This window comes from Mercenaria mercenaria, chromosome 3 (genome assembly GCF_021730395.1).
Source record: "Mercenaria mercenaria strain notata chromosome 3, MADL_Memer_1, whole genome shotgun sequence".
Lineage (NCBI taxonomy): Eukaryota > Metazoa > Mollusca > Bivalvia > Venerida > Veneridae > Mercenaria > Mercenaria mercenaria.
The window spans coordinates 6,380,908-6,398,413 of record NC_069363.1 but is presented as its reverse complement, the minus strand read 5'-3'; the positions used below and the strand labels follow the sequence as shown (position 1 = coordinate 6,398,413).

Genomic DNA, 17,506 nt, shown 5'->3' with positions numbered 1-17,506 from the left:
GTGCACTCGCCATGAGGTAATTTGCTAATCAAAAAATCGTCGAGGCATGTCAACAGGAAAATTGGCGGGATATAGCAGAAGATCATGAGGGCACATTTTCAGGGCAGCGTGGCGGCAGTAAAAAAAGGGCAGGGCGGGGCGCCCCGCTGCGTCGCTCTAGAAATAACACTAGTCTCATTATGTCTCCCCCAGGAGACATATTGTTTTTGCCCTGTCCGTCCGTCCGTACGTCGCACTTCATTTCCGAGCAATAACTGGAGAACCATTTGACCTAGAACCTTCAAACTTCATAGGGTTGTAGGGCTGCTGGAGTAGACGACCCCTATTGTTTTTGGGGTCACTCCATCAAAGGTCAAGGTCACAGGGGCCTGAACATTGAAAACCATTTCCGATCAATAACTTGAGAACCACTTGACCCAGAATGTTGAAACTTCATAGGATGATTGGTCATGAAGAGTAGATGACCCCTATTGATTTTGGGGTCGCTCCGTCAAAGGTCAAGGTCACAGGGGCCTGAACATTGAAAACCATTTCCGATCAATAACTAGAGAACCACTTGACCCAGAATGTTGAAACTTCATACGATGATTGGTCATGAAGAGTAGATGACCCCTATTGATTTTGGGGTCACTCCATCAAAGGTCAAGGTCACAGGGGCCCGAACATTGAAAACCATTTCCAATCAATAACTAGAGAACCACCTGACCCAGAATGTTGAAACTTAAAAGGATGATTGGTCATAAAGAGTAGAGGACCCCTATTGTTTTTGGGGTCACTCCGTCAAAGGTCAAGGTCACTGGGGCCTGAAAATTGAAAACCATTTCTGATCAATAACTAGAGAACCACTTGACCCAGAATGTTGAAACTTCATAGGATGATTGAGCATGCAAAGTAGATGACACCTATCCATTTTGGGGTCACTCCATTAAAGGTCAAAGTCACAGGGGCCAGAACATTGAAAACCATTTCTGGTCAGTAACTTGAGAACCACTTGACCCAGAATGTTGAAACTTAATAGGATGATTGGTCATAAAGAGTAGATGACCCCTAACGATTTTGAGGTCACTCTGTGAAAGGTCAAGGTCACAGGGGCCCGAACATTGAAAACCATTTCCTGTCAGTAACTTGAGAACCACTTGACCCAGAATGATGAAACTTCGTAGGATGATTGGTCATGCAGAGTAGATGAACCCTAACGATTTTGGGATCACTCTGTGAAAGGTCAAGGTCACAGGGGCCCGAACATTGAAAACCATTTCCGGTCAGTAACTTGAGAACCACTTGACCCAGAATGATGAAACTTCGTAGGATGATTGGTCATGCAGAGTAGATGAACCCAAACGATTTTAGGGTCACTCTGTTAAAGGTCAAGGCCACAGGGGCCTGAACATGGAAAACCATTTCCAATCAATAACTTGAGAACCTCTCGACCCAGTATGTTGAAACTTCATAGGATGATTGTTCATGCAGAGTAAATGACCCTTATTGTTTTTGGGGTCACTCCGTTAAAGGTCAAGGTCACAGGGGCCTGAATATTGATAACCAGTTCTGATTAATAACTTGAGAACAACTTGACCCAGAATGTTGAAACTTCATAGGATGATTGAACATGCAGAATAGATTTTGGGGTCAGTCTAATAAGGGTCAAGGTCACAGTGGCCTGTTCATGTAAAATCATTTTTTGGAAATAACTTGAGAACCACTTGACCCAGAATGTTGAAACTTAATAGGATGATTGGACATGCAGAGTAGATGACCCCTATTTATTTTGAGGTCACTTGAACAAAGGTCAAGGTCACAGGAGCCTGAACAGTGACTTGAGAACCACTAGGCCACTAGTGTTGAAATTTAGCGGGATGACTGGACATGCCAAGTAGATGATCCCTATTGCAGCCAACCATCAGTGTCTCTTTGACTTTCGCTCCTGACCCCTATTGACTTCGTGCCTATAGGACTTTGCATTGGGGGAGACATGCGCTTTTTTACAAAAGCATTTTCTAGTTTCATCTACTTTAGGTACTGTTTACCAGTGATATATCCGGGCAATTATGGAATACTTGTGTTTGGGACATAAATACAGGAACCAGTCTTACATCATACAAAGGAGAGAGTACCAGTCATAGGGGATTGTGTATCCTTGGTAACCAATATCTACTGGGATCATCGTGTTCTAAACCTCTCATTCATGTATGGGCTTTACAAAGGAGGGTAAGATTCTATTTCTTTTATTTTCTTCACTATCGTTGCTTCTACTATCGTTTGTTAGCAATGTTACTTGTTTACTTTACTCTGAAATAACAGTTATTTTACCCCCAAACAACAAAGCGGGGTATACTGGTTTCAGGTTGACTGTCTGTCTGTCCGTCCATCCGTAGACACAATCTTGTGCGCACCAACTCTCCTCATCCCCTTGACACAATTTAATGAAACTACACACAAGTGATCAGTAACAACAGTAGTTGTGCATGGTGCATGTTAGGTTCTTTTCAGAAAAAAAAATTTGCAGAGTTATGGGGGTTTAATTTTTGTTCATAGTATACTGTATACATGGAGTCTGCATATGCAATCTCACTTTTTGAGAGAAATTGCCAAATTGAAGCTGAATTGCTGAAATTTAGCCACATTTTAATAAAATTCTTGTCGCTACTTTCAAAAATCAGTAGCCAGTTCTTTGATTTTGTAGCATTTGGCTACATTGGCGAATGGCAGAGGAGGCCCTGAATCTTGTGCGCACCTACTGTAAGTGTACTTATATTAGCGCTGCTAAATTTTAGTGCAAACACCTTAAATTTAGTAGTTTCGACTTATTAGCGCATACTTGTATTAGCGCAGTATCAGCAGCGCTAAAATAACCAATTGGCGGTATCTGAAACACCAATTTCCGATGAAATATGGAAAGGCCCAAAACATTCAAGAATGAAGCCTATTCACGCAAAATTATTGCCCATCAGAATGTGAAAAACTCGACAATACTAAATGGCTGGCGGTTGACTGGTATTCGTAATAAAATCGACATGATCTGCAAAAAAACATGCATAGGTCTACAGTGTGATATAAAATCTATATTCGTTTAGGTCATGTTACTCTGTATACTGTAAATTTGTACATGTGTACAGTGCAGAATGGTGATAATTGTTTGTTTTCAAATTTACACTTGGTTTTCAAAGCAGTATAATGTTATGGTGACACTCATAATTAGCGCGACCAGACAAACTGGCGATTTACTCCGAAGAAACTTGAAACTTGATAAAAAATGCAACTCAGTTTACAAAAATAGATGACTTTTGTACTAAGGTTCAAACAGCAAAACTTTCAGCAGAATATTAGTTAGGAATGCAGTTATTGTCATATTTACACAATACATATGTATTTCTCTGTATTCTGTTGCATTGTAATTACGATATTTTCAATACGATAAATGTTACTTTTTATTAGGAAAGCCTTTCATTTCAGTCTAATATTAGCGCTAAACATGAATTAGCGCATGTCCGATCCCGCTAATAGCGCGAAAATTAGTATTCCGCTAATATTAATACACTTGCAGTATTCTCCTGAACCCATGCACACAATTTAATGAAACTTAACACGAGTGATCAGTAGTAACCCTAGTTGTGCATTGTGCATGTTAGGTTCTTTCAGAACAAAAATTGCAGAGTTATGGGACTTTGTTTCTTGTTAACATACTATGTACGTACAATCTACATATGCAATCTTGTGCGCGCCTAATCTTCCAAACCCTTGCACACAATTTAATGAAACTTCACACAAGTGATCAGTACCAACCCTAGTTGTGCATGGTGCATGTTACGTTCATTTAGATAAATATTCTGCAGAGTTATGGGACTTTGTTTTTTGTTACTATATACATTGAGTCTATATACATATAGTCCACATAACTGTGCAATCTTGTGTGCATCAAATTGCTATGTACTGTGTTGGCATGGGCAGTACTTTCATCAACTTTAGTGATAGCTCAAGTTTAAAATGTCTCTCTTCTTTGAGTGGGTATATTGTATTGCTCATTGACAGTCTGTCTGTCAGACCACTGGTCTGTAGACCATAGCCTACCTGCTTCGCTCAGTAGGGAGAGTGCAGATTTACGGTTCGCGGGGTCATGAGTTTGGTCCCCAGGTGGGGCATATATTCTCTAATACAATTTGATGAAAGACATGTCATATTGTACCCGAAATCATTTGTTGATTCATGTGAGGAAGTTAGCATTTACATGTGGGAATAAGTTTGTACTTGTACAGAATCCAGGAACACTGGTTAGGTTATCTGCCTGAAATGCTGTTGAAAAATGGCGTTAAACCCAAAACAAACAAAATTTGATTTCCCATCAGTTACAAGAGAATTCTTTGACCTACTATGGTCAGATTTCATAAGATGAAAATTATGTTACATTAAACATTTTGTCCAGTAGTTTGTTACATTTTGTGTTATGCTGTCATTAAATATTTCGTTTAGGAGCAGCATCAGTTGAAGATCATTTGTCCTGGTAGAGTTACTGCCCTTGCAGTATCACCAGATGGCACATACTGCATTGCTGCAGTTGGAGAGAAAATTCATTTATGGCAGGTAAACTATGTTTAATTTTTTTCTGCCAGTATACAGTCACTGTCATTTTGATTTTTTGAGGGATTAAATTGATAAAAAAAAGAAAACTGAAATGAAGGCCTTGGTGAGGTTACACTGACAGTTATTCTTTAGGCACAAAACTTGCATGTAATTAAGGCCACATATCATCCTTTCATATTACTGTTGATTGCTGTTTATTTGCGAGCGTCAAATTTACACTAAATTTCGATGACGCAGTTCAGCCTATATTCAAAACTTGTGACTGTCAGTATACTGGTCAGCTATATCCGAATGCATCCGTATTTGTTTAAACTTTTTTAACACATAATTATGGGTATAATACATCATCAAAATTTAAATTTTTTCAAAAACATAACTATTTTAGTAAAAAAAAAAGGGTTGAAAAGTTTACCTTTGTATATATTTGTGTTTTAATCTTTGTTTTAGTTTAATTCCTATTTAAAGTCAGTGTATGTTCAAGTAACAGTTAAAGACAACCAGGGACTAAGCCTACTTACTTGTCTTTCATACATGCATATATCTGATACTAGAGCAACAGTACAATACATTTTAATTGTAGTACACATATTCATTCATTTGACTATATACTGTTTTCATTAGAAACTATAAAATAAAAAAATTACCTGTTTTTGCAAACTAAAGTACTTGCAAATGTAGAGGGGTGGTCAGTAAGCAGTACTAGGATATTTATTTCCAGGTGTGCACAGGTAATTTGATGTCAGTGTTGAGTCGCCATTACCAGACTGTGAATGTGTTGAAATTTACAGACAACTGTAGTCACTTTATATCTGGAGGGGAGGACAACCTAGTTATTGTATGGTCACTAGTCAGGTAGAATATTCTACTAAGATGATTACAGGGGTCACAGTCGTGTATCTCCCAGTACTGATTATTCACAAGAAGTTGACTTAAGAGTAGTTCATTGAGCATTTATTGCAGACAGATTACTGAAAAACATTAGTATAATCTAAACTTTAAGTAACCTAATGTTGTTGTGTTTTGAGTGAATGTAGCCCATAGCCACCAAGGGGATCGTTTAGTGAATTTTCTGGATGTATTTTACAGGGGTCTTCAAATGTTTGGTTACATCCTCTGCCTGTACTGAAGATCATTTATCATGCAATCTAATGAAAAGCTTAATAATACGTCGAGTTATTTTCAGCATATATATGTATCACATATATTTCGTAAATTGCCTCATTACCTGAATACTGGTATAGAAACACAGGACTCAGCAAGTCATGTCCATCTCGAGAGGAAGAATCCCTTTTACAAAAAAGTCAACATTTAGACAGCACTCACTTTGGTTCTTACAGTGTGCTGTCTTCCATGAACAACCCAACCAGGAAACCAGAACCAGTGCGAATATGGTCCAGTCATTCATTACCTGTTACAGATGTACATGTAGGAAAAGGTGGGAGCAGGTGTCGTGTTGTCTCTGCATCCTTAGATCAAACTTGCAAGGTATCAAAATATGTACTTTGATATAATTTATCGACATATCAGACATTGTTGGATTACTTGAAGTAAATTTCCCATTGTTTATGTTGAAAATGGAATGTTTATAGGAGCCACACCATGAGAAAACCAACATAATGCATTTGCGACCAGCATGGATCCAGACCAGCTTGCGCATCTGCGCAGTCTGGTCAGGATCTATGCTGTTCGCTAATGGTTTCTCTAATTGCAGTAGACTTTGAAAGCGAACAGCATGGATCTTGACCAGGCTGTGCGGATGTGCAGGCTGGTCTGGATCCATGCTGGTCGCAAATGCACTATGTTGGTTTTCTTATGGCGCAGCTCATAGGGATGCTTTGTGGAGTATTAATGTGATATATTTTATTATTTCTTGTACACCTTATAACCAGTAAAGATTTATGTCAAACATCTGTTTAGTTTTGTTGCAGTTATGAGTAAAGCTTTGTCAAAGATATATTTTTTAACTAAGAGTGGTTGTTGCTTGCATTTTTTAAATCGTTGGAAAGTTGATACTGTAAATGTGAATGAACTGTTTATTTAACTTTCGGCTTTTTGAAAATTTAATCAAAACAGCCTCTTTTCTTCTTTGACTTAATGCGCATACATAAAGAAAATTTGAGAAAATATTATGCCTTTTGCCTTTTGCATCGCTTAAAATTTTCACATCTACATTTATTGTTTACAGTCTACTGTTTGTGAAGGACTAAATTTCTAAGTTTTCATGGTTAAGTTAATCCACAAATGTCAATACATGTATCAATGAACATAAACAATTTTCACCAATGTTTTCATCAAAATTTGAAATTTAGGAACTCACATGCAAACAGAATAGCCATTTAGCCCAAAACTGCAGATATTTATGCGAATGTAAGTTCATTGTATTACTAAAGGTCACATTCCTTATTTCGAAAACATGTCCTATTTACAGATCTGGGACATGGTTTCTGGAGAACTGTTACAAACTATTGTATTTCCAACTAGTGTGATGTCAGTTGCCATGGATACTGCAGAATTAAGACTGCTTGCAGGAGGCAGTAATGGAGATGTGTATTGTATCAATATGTATGGTCAGGTGGGTCAAAAACTTCTTGTACTCCAAATCCTTTGATATAAGTGTCTTGTTATTTTTGATACTCCCAGAAACTAAGGTTAGTGTGAGAGTATGGGAGTATAGCAGTCATCTTACAATTGGTCTATATATTATTAGCCCACCATCATCAGATGGTGGGCTATTCAAATCACTCTGCGTCCGTGGTCCTTCCGTCATTCCGTCCGTCCGTCCTTCCGTTAACAATTTCTCGTTATCGCATCTCCTCAGAAACTACCGGGGGGGATTTTGACCAAACTTTGTCAGAATGATGTATTGGTACCCTAGTTGTGTCCCCCTGAAAATCAGACTGGTTCAACAATTTTTGAATGAGTTATGGCCCTTTGTTTATTTCTATAATTTACATAGATTTATATAGGGAAAACCTTTGAAAATCTTCTTGTCCAAAACCACAGAGCCTAGGGCTTTGATATTTGATATGAAGCATAATCTAGTGGTCCTCTACCAGGATGATTCAAATTATTTCCCTGGGGTCTAATATGGCCCCACCCCGGGGGTCACATGGTTTATATAGACTTGTATAGGGAAAAACTTTGAAAAACCTCTTGTTCAAAACCACAGGGCCTAGGGCTTTGATATTTTGTATGTGACATCATCTAGTGGTCTTCTACTAAGATTGTTCAAATTATCCCCCTAGGGTCAAATATGGCACCGCCCCGGGGGTCACATGGTTTACATAGACTTATATAGGGAAAAAACTTTGAAAATCTTCTTGTCAATAACCTACAACATTCAGATTTAGACCACATGTATGGTTTTGAGTGGCAAGATAAACCTTGACATGAGTTGACCTTGATTTTGACCTAGTGACCTACTTCCACATTTATGTAGCTACAGCCTTCAAATTTGGACCACATGCATAGTTTTGTGCACTGAAAAAAACTTTGACCTTGACATTGACCTAGTGACCTACTTTCACGTTTTTGAAGGTACAGCCTTCAAATTTGGACCACGTGCATAGTTTTGTTACCGAACAAACTTTGACCGTTAACATTGACCTAGTGAACCTACTTTCACATTTTTTGAAGGTAAGGCTTTCAAATTTGACCACATGCAATAGTTCTGTGTTTCCGAAATTGAAAGTTGACCTGATTTTGACCTGGTGCCTACTTTACATTTCTGAGCTAGCTTCAAAATTTAACCACAGCTCTCTTTGTTTGTACGTAATGCAATACTTGACTTGAACATTGAACACTATTAGCCTCTTTGCCTTTTGATGTAACAGGTTCTATTAATTATTGGTACAGCATATGTTTGTGTTGAAGTGAATTTTACCTGTTTTGCTATGGACCTATTATCACAATTCATAAGTACAATGACTTCAATTTTGACCACTTCATCAAGTTTGATTGTACCGGAATAACTATGACTAAGATGACCTGTTGAAACGCAGATACTTTCAAATTCTCATTATTACAGGCTCAAATTCTTATGTCAAAAACATAGTTTTGTGTACAAGAATCTGTTGGTTCCTGAAATGTTGAATCTATTGACCTACTTTCATTGACAGTTGCATGAAGCAATAGCTCTTCCGTAATTGGGACCTACTTGATCATGTTGGTCGGTGGTAAAATTTGCCTGAGACTAGTCATTAAGTGTCTTGATAATTTTTGGATACACTCAAAAATGCACATTGGTGGGGCGCAGTATCATCATCTTGATCATCTTGTTTTTTTTACAAACTCTTACACCCTTTTAAATGGCTTCCAATGAAAATGCATACAAATGATAATCATGAAGTGTAGATTTGTGTGCTATTGCTAATGCTGACCCCAAGCATTGCAGAGCTGCATTCTTGCACACAATATATAGACTGCATCATTGGTGCATGGAAGTTCATGTAGTGGACTGTTTCTGGTGTTTTAAGTGGATTTCAGTGAACATTCCAGTTTTAAGTGGATTTCAGTGAACATTCCAGTTTTAAGTGGATTTCAGTGAACATTCCAGTTTTAAGTGGATTCCAATGAAACTTCCTTGAAGTCTAAGTGTATGTTTCCTATTATTTTAGGGTCAGTTGAAGCATTGCAGAGTTTTACACCCTTAGATTTTGACAAATTGTTATCCCCCGCTGAAGTCAGAGTTATAGTTATAGTTTTACTTATAGTTTTGGTGTCATCCCTCTGGAGCAATATCTGGGAAGTGTTTTGGAATATTTAAATAAAACTTCATATAGATGTTCACCATGACAGGGAAATGCTGCCTGTCAAGTTTCAGTCAGATTGCCCAAGTAACACCAGCGTTATGGCCCATAGAAGTTTCTAAATGTTAACTATATAGGATACTATAAATATGGTAATTTCTGCTTCATAACTTGTGACATATTTGACCTGGAACTTTGAAACTTGAATTTAGATCACCATAATGTGGTAGTGCACACTCAATTTCGACAGGATCTCTTAAGTAACTTCAGAGTTATTGCCCTTTAATTGTTTAAAAATCCACATCTTTGTACGTTACGAACTAACCAATTGGTAGAATTTCATTATATTTCTTTCATTTTTTTCCATGAACATTTATTATCAACATGTGAAGTTGAGTACCCAAATCACCCCCACCACCCTGGTCACACTCTCTACCCCTCCCCACTTTTTTCTTTTGTTTTTTTTTAAAGAAAATCTTCCAAGAATATTTATCAACATGTAAAGTTGTACTCTCCCCCCACCTCGCTTCTCCACCTAGTCCCCCACTTCATCCCCCCTCCCCACCCACAACAATTTTTTTTTTTTTCATTTTTAGCTCACCTGTCACAAAGTGACAAGGTGAGCTTTTGTGATCGCGCGTCGTCCGTCCGTGCGTGCATCCGTAACATTTTGCTTGTGACCACTCTAGAGGTCACATTTTTTGTGGGATCTTTATGAAAGTTGGTCAGAATGTTTACCTTGATGATATCTAGGTCAGTTTCGAAACTGGATCACGTGCCTTCAAAAACTAGGTCAGTAGGTCTAAAAAGAGAAAAACCTTTGACCTCTCTAGAGGCCATATATTTCACAAGATCTTCATGAAAATTGGTCAGAATGTTCACCTTGATGATATCTAGGGCAAGTTCGAAACTGGGTCACGTGCCATCAAAAACTAGGTCAGTAGGTCTAAAAATAGAAAAACCTTTTGACCTCTGTAAAGGCCATATTTTTCATGGGATCTGTATAAAAAATAGTCTGAATGTTCATCTTGATGATATCTAAGTCAAGTTCAAAACTGGGTCACGTGCGGTCAAAGAGTAGGTCAGTAGGTCGAAAAATAGAAAAACCTTGTGACCTCTTTAGAGGCCATATATTTCAGGAGATCTTCATGAAAATTGGTCAGAATGTTCACCTTGATGATATCTAGGTCAAGTTTGAAAGTGGGCCACGTGCCATTAATAACTAGGTCAGTAGGTTAAATAATAGAAAAACCTTGTGACCTCTCTAGAGGCCATATTTGTCATGGGATCTGTATGAAAGTTGGTCTGAATGTTCATCTTGATGATATCTAGGTCAAGTTCGAAAATGGGTCATGTGCGGTCAAAAACTAGGTCAGTAGGTCTAAAAATAGAAAAACCTTGTGACCGCTCTAGAGGCCATACTTGTGAATGGATCTCCATAAAAATTGGTCAGAATGTTCATCTTAATGATATCTAGGTCAAGTTCGAAAGTGGGTCACGTGCCTTCAAAAAGTAGGTCAGTAGGTCAAATAATGAAAAAACATTGTGACCTCTCTAGAGCCCATTTTTTTAATGGGATCTGTATGAAAATTGGTCTGAATGTTCACCTTGATGATATCTAGGTCAAGTTTGAAACTGGGTCAACTGCAATCAAAAACTAGGTCAGTAGGTCTTGAAATAGAAAAAACTTTGACCTCTACTAGAGGCCATACCTTGATGGATCTTTCATGAAATTGGTCAGAATGTTCATCTTGATGACATCTAGATCAAGTTTGAAACTGGGTCACGTGCCTTAAAAAACTAGGTCAGTTGGTCAAATAATAAAAAAAATCTTGTGACCTTTCTAGAGGCTATACTTTTCATGGGATCTGTATAGAGATGGTCTGAGTGTTCATCTTGATAATATGTAGGTCAAGTTTGAAACTGGGTCAACTGTGGTCAAAAACTGGGTCAGTAGGTCTAAAATTAGAAAAATATTTTGACCTCTCTAGAGGCCATATTTTTCAATGGATCTTCATGAAAATTGATCTGAATGTTCACCTTGATGATATCTAGGTCATTTTCGAAACTGGGTCACGTGCAGTCAAAAACTAGGCCAGTAGGTATAAAAATAGAAAAACCTTGTGACCTCTCTAGAGGCCATATTTTTCACAAGATCTTCATGAAAATTAGTGAGAATGTTCACCTTGATGATATCTAGATAAAATTCAAAACAGGGTCACGTACCTTCGAAAACTAGGTCAAATAATAGAAAAACCTTGTGACCTCTCTAGAGACCATATTTTTCCATGGATCTTCACGAAAATTGGTCAGAATTTTTATCTTGATAATATCTAGGTCAGATTCAAAACTTGGTCACATGTGCTCAAAAACTAGGTCACTATGTCAAATAATAGAAAAAACGACGTCATACTCAAAACTGGGTCATGTGGGAAGAGGTGAGCGATTCAGGACCATCATGGTCCTCTTGTTTATTTCATGTGAAGTTTTTCATCGAATTTACTTGTTTAATTCTGACAAATCAGTATTATCAGGGTATTAATTACTTAGTGATAGCTCTAGTTTTACCAAGTTTTAGTTGTTCCTCTGTTGTCTATATTATTATGAACTTCAATTTAAATTTAGCCAATATAGCTGATTTTTTTTTTAAATGGAAAATAAGTGTTAAGAGCATACTTTTTATATAAAATTTCAGCCAATAAGAACAGAACGACATATTGAATCACATGACCAGCAAGGGGTTTCTTGCCTGAAAGGACACAGGTATAGGTATATTCACTTCTTATTAAACCTCAATACAATGAATTATATTAGTGCTATATTTGGAGACATTTACGATTTTGCTATCATCATTAAAATTAATCAGTCTCTGTGTTTTGTCTCAATTAATTTCAGATATGCTTAGTAGCTAAGATTAATTCATGTTGTATTGTGTGTCATTTAAAATAAAACAACACACAAATAAATATTAAAACTAACGAGAATTTATTGTATACTTATTAATAAAGAGTTACTTTCTTACTTTTTTCAGTAAGCAGGTGACCTGTCTCTCAGTTAGTACTGATGGCACAAAGATTGTTTCTGGCTCACATGATCATACAGTAAAAATCTGGGATGTTTTCAGTGGTCAGTGTGTACGAACTTTACAACATAAAGGTAATGTAAGAAAATGGCAAAGAAATTTCTTGTAAACTTATCTAAACTTTTAACGCTCCCTCAAGATCATGGTAATTATTCTTCATATTGCATTATAGGCTAAGTTAGCCAGACAGACCTTATTTAAAAACATTTCTCTCTCTGCGGGGCTTTCTTTTGCTTTGTCCCTTTGGTCAGATCACTGTCTGTTCTAGCAGAGGATGAATTTGGTGCCCCGAGTGGCTGCTTTGCGCTTTATATATGGAGAATATGTATCATTATAACACAATTTTGTTGAAATTTTAAAATTTCATTAACAACATAATCGTCCTAAACTTGTTGGAAATTTCATGAACATGCAATATGAAAGAAAATTGGCAAAATATTGAGGGAGCCTTAGAAGTTTTGACTGGTGTATAAAGCATGTGACTTAACAATATGCAGCTTATAACAATTATGATTGAAATCTTTAGTTGGAAGTCAAAAATGAATTTTTTTTATCTACATTCATTTCTTACAATGTGTAGCTTAAAGTTGTACAAAAGGTGATATGTTCATTCTTCTTGTCAATCAAATGTAAATTGCCGGTTGTCATACTGGGTCCACTACCTTAATATCGGTATTCAGATGTGATTTTTTTTTTTGGACAGCCCAACTATGAAACACTCTAGGATGAGTTATTGACCACTTTTCTAGTGTTCATGAGGTTGAATCCCAAGTGAGACTGATGTATTAGTGGGGACTTAGTCTAATGTATTACATCTAAAATCATTCTTCTACATGTTATGTTTGGAAATTGTACGTTGTTTTCTTTTAGCATACAAGGTCTAGCGGTTGTGTAAGGTTAAATCATCACTATTATGTACTGTGAAATCATTAACATTGATGGTTGTTTAACTTTCATTGATTCAATTCTTGTGATTAAAACCCAATGAACATGCAGGATTCCAATTTAACTCAAAATTTATAAATTCATGTCCCCTATGAAACTTGATGTGAAATTAAAAGATTTCACAGTGATCAGAATACCAAAAAAATGGATATGAAACGTAACAGTCCTGAAAAAGAAAACACAAGAAACTTTAAAAGTAATAACTACCATGATTGCCTAATGGAAGAGCATCCACTTGAAGTGCAGGATCTCCTGGGTTTGCTGCCTTGGTTGTTCATACTAAAGTACTGTTAGCTCCCTTGCTTTGTACACTGCATTAAAAGGGTAACTAGATTCTCTCATATCCTGATGTCGATGGATACCATCAGGAATGGTGTTGAGAATGATTAAAATGTAAGTTGTAGAACTTGATTCACAATCAACGAAAAATAAATTACTCTAAATTTAAACTAAGGGCAGATAACAGAGATTTAAGTGAGAAGACTTTTATAACAGAAACCTATTAATGACTGTATGAGCCACACCATGAGAAAACCAACATAGTGGCTTTGCAACCAGCATGGATCCAGACCAGCCTGCGCATCTGTGCAATCTGGTCAGGATCCATGCTGTTCGCTTTCAAAGCCTATTGCAATTAGAGAAACTGTTAGTGGACAGCATGGATCCTGACCAGACTGCGCGGATGTGCAGGCTGGTCTGGATCCATGCTGGTCACAAAGCCACTATGTTGGTTTTCTCATGGTGTGGCTCAATTATGTTTTAGTGTATTGATTTTCTGTATGCATTTATATAGCTGGCATATACTTATTTCTTCTTTCTCAACTTTAGGTCAAGTAACAAACACATTAATAGTTCCTACTCCACCAGCCATCATTAACGCAGAGATTAAGCCAACACTTCATCTTCAACCGTTCAAGCGCCATCTGTACACAGGGGAGGATAACTCTGAAGATGGTGGCATTCTTCATATCCGCATTACTGGACAGCAGAAGGAAGAAGATAGAGAAATGGATCTGTCGAAATTGCAGAAAGAACATTTTAGTGTAGGTTTTCCTGTATTTTGTATGATGCATTCTTTTCATAGACTTTCATCAAGTATTACTATAAATAAACTCGGGGATAGTTTTAAAAATTGCACCCGGTCATATGCCAGACTGAATATCCTAAATTTGATTTATTGATCATAAAATTAAGAAATAGTTCTTGTGTATAAATGACAGCAGGAAACTAAATAATATGATTTTCTTTTTAGCTTGTCTGATTTTAAAAAAAAAATGAGTTATTGATGTCACTTGATCGTCAGCTTCGATGTTGGTTAAGATATTTGAAACTATGACTGTAATCTTGTTTATCATCATTAGGTACATAGGTAGGCCAATTACCAAAACTCTCACTGTATTTTGTTAGAATTATAGCCTTTTTTGTACTATAAACTTCGACTTTCTTGGTTAAATTATTTGTTAAGGTCCACTTTTTCTTAAATACTGCAAGAGCTATACTTTTGAAAATTTACATTATTGTTGATCATCTTTCATTAAGTATATTAGCCTAGAATCATAACTCTAATATGTATTTTGATAGCATAATGGGACTTTATGTATTAAAAATTTGGAATTTCTTAGTTAAAATTTTTGTTTAGGTCCACTTGTCTTAAATACTATAAAAACTACAGGTTTGAAAATTTGCAGACTTGTTTATCATCATTAGATCAGTACCTAAGCCAATAACAATAATTATGAGATTCATGTTTTATGGCCCTTTTTGTACTTAAAAATTTGACTTTCTTGGTTAAAATTTTTGTTGAGGTCCATTTTTCTTAAATACTATCAGAACTTCAGCTTTCAAACTTGGCAAACGTTTTTGTCATCATCAGATGAGTATGTTGACCAAGAATCATAACTCTGATATGCATTTTGCAAGAATCATGGCCCTTTATGTATTTTGTAAAATGGAATTTCTTAGATAAAATTTTTGTATGACTCTTTCGACTGACCGCTTAATACAGGTTTTACTATGTACAGAAATACTTTATGATGCAACTGGACTTTATTTTACAGGATACCAATATTTCAAGCCTGAAGGAAGAATTACAGCAAGTAAAAGCAATCAACCAAGATATCTTCAATTTTACTGTAAATAAAATTTTACATAATAAAGATACTTAATGAAGACAGTTCTTATTCATTAAGTCCTTCTTCTTAAAACTTGTTATACAGGTGGGGCTCGTATTTATCAATGTTTTAGTTCCCACTTGGACACCAAAGTGCTACTGTCACACTTATCTCTAACTTGTCAATATACAATTCCCGACAGCTGTCTTTGCAATGAATCTACAGTGCTGAAATTTTAGAGAGTGTTTTCAATGAATAGGAGCTATATTTGACTAAAGTTTCATAAAACTCTATGAACATTTGGTAAAAACAACAATAATGAAGAATGTTGATTTTTGTCATCATTTTAAAATCATCTCTCACATTGCAATTTGTTTGAATGATTTAATTGTATTTTGCATTGAAACTCGTTCTTATCAGTTCAAACACTACACTGACATACCTGGGAATTGATTCTTTACCGTAACACTGATCAGTTGCCTTCCAGTATGATGTATTAAAGAAAAATGGTAACTTATTGTAGGGATGTTAGAAAGTCATGGGTATTCATTACTTGGATTTTGAACGTTAAATTTTTTTATGTAATTTGGATACAGCATTAAGCCAATTTTTTATATTGTTAACAGAAAAACTGAAATATCAAAACATTTTAATTAGTGACAATTGATTTTATGGGCAGGTATGCACAGATGGCATTGGTACATTGAAGTAGCTAAAACTATGGTCAGACCCAGCCTTTGCCACACACTGATTCTTCCAAGAAATGAACAGGCATGTTCTCTGGTCTTGACACCTTTATACCTGTTTTGGTGGGTGATGAAAAGCTGTGTGCATTGATGGCAAGTTGTTTGGCCGAAACAGGAGGTCGCTGACTTCAAATCACTTGCCCCTCATCCATGTGTGTTCGAGCCTCACTCGGGGTGTCGAATTCTTCATGTGAGGAAGCCATCCAGCTGGCTTAGGGAAGGCCGGTGGTTCTACCCAGGTACCCGCTCCTGATGAAATAATGCTTGGAGGGGCACCTAGGGTCTTCCTCCACCATCAAATTTGGAAAGTCGCCATATGACCTATAATTATGTCGGTGCAACGTTAAACCCAACAAACAAACGACACCTATGTTGATGAAATACAGTGTGCCCCTGGGATCAGTACTTGGTCCAAAGAACTATATCATGTACACTAAACCTGTTGGTGCTATATGCAGTGGTCATGGACTGCTTCATCATTTCTAAGCCGATGACTCTCAATTCTATCTGTCCTTTCAGCCAATAGAAGCTGTGGCTAGAAGTGGGGCTTTTCACAGCATTGAGAGTTGTGTGGCAGATGCATTGCAACATGCTGATAAAACGGAGGTAATGTTATTCGCATCAAAGCATAACTCCAAGTACATTGAGGACGTCTCAATGAAATTCGGTGACCCTGTGATAAATCCACAAAATAGAAATCTTGGTGCAGTATTTAACAACAGTATGGATATGGAACAACATGTCAATTCTGTGTGCCGGGCTGGATATACACAACTAAGCAGAATAGGTTACATCAGGTGGTAACTTACCATTGATGCCACAAAGACCCTTGTCAACAGCCTGGTTACCTCATGGTTAGGCTACTGTAATACTTTGTTAAGTTATGGGTCGGAGGCCTGAATCATAATGTAAATAAAGTTGAAAGTTGAAGTGGTATTCCAAACAGCACTAAGATGCCCCGTCACAACACCAGTTCTGAAGGAGTTCCATTGGTTGCCAGTGAAATACATGGTGCAGTACAAGGTTCTGTCCCACACCTTCAAAGCTGTACACGATCAATCCTCTGCCTATATAAGGGATATGATAGAAATGTATAAACTGGTCAGAAAGCTAAAATCATAAGGCACACTGTCATTGGTCAATGTTTTATCCATATGTTCTACATTGATGAATTTTGTTAAAGAGATAATGCAATTTGTTTGTGTTGAATGTGTAATTGCATTGTTTTCAATTTATTCTGTAAAGCACGTTTGAACCTGTACATGTTCATGGAAAGAGTGCTATAAAATTCGGTAT

At 36.8% G+C, this 17,506-nt stretch overlaps 1 protein-coding gene across 1 annotated transcript in view; it reads left to right on the top strand.

Annotated features, from left to right (window-relative positions):
• LOC123525518 (WD repeat-containing protein 18-like) overlaps nt 1–17,506 on the top strand; it is a 20,164-nt gene extending 2,658 nt beyond the window's left edge. The window contains exons 2-11 of the mRNA XM_045304623.2: nt 2,017–2,208; nt 4,468–4,578; nt 5,297–5,430; nt 5,916–6,063; nt 7,007–7,150; nt 12,022–12,089; nt 12,358–12,482; nt 14,182–14,396; nt 15,411–15,485; nt 16,144–17,506. Of these exons, the coding sequence (XP_045160558.2) occupies nt 2,017–2,208; nt 4,468–4,578; nt 5,297–5,430; nt 5,916–6,063; nt 7,007–7,150; nt 12,022–12,089; nt 12,358–12,482; nt 14,182–14,396; nt 15,411–15,485; nt 16,144–16,176 (1,245 nt within the window). The 3' untranslated portion in view covers nt 16,177–17,506. The remainder of the gene's footprint in view (nt 1–2,016; nt 2,209–4,467; nt 4,579–5,296; nt 5,431–5,915; nt 6,064–7,006; nt 7,151–12,021; nt 12,090–12,357; nt 12,483–14,181; nt 14,397–15,410; nt 15,486–16,143) is intronic.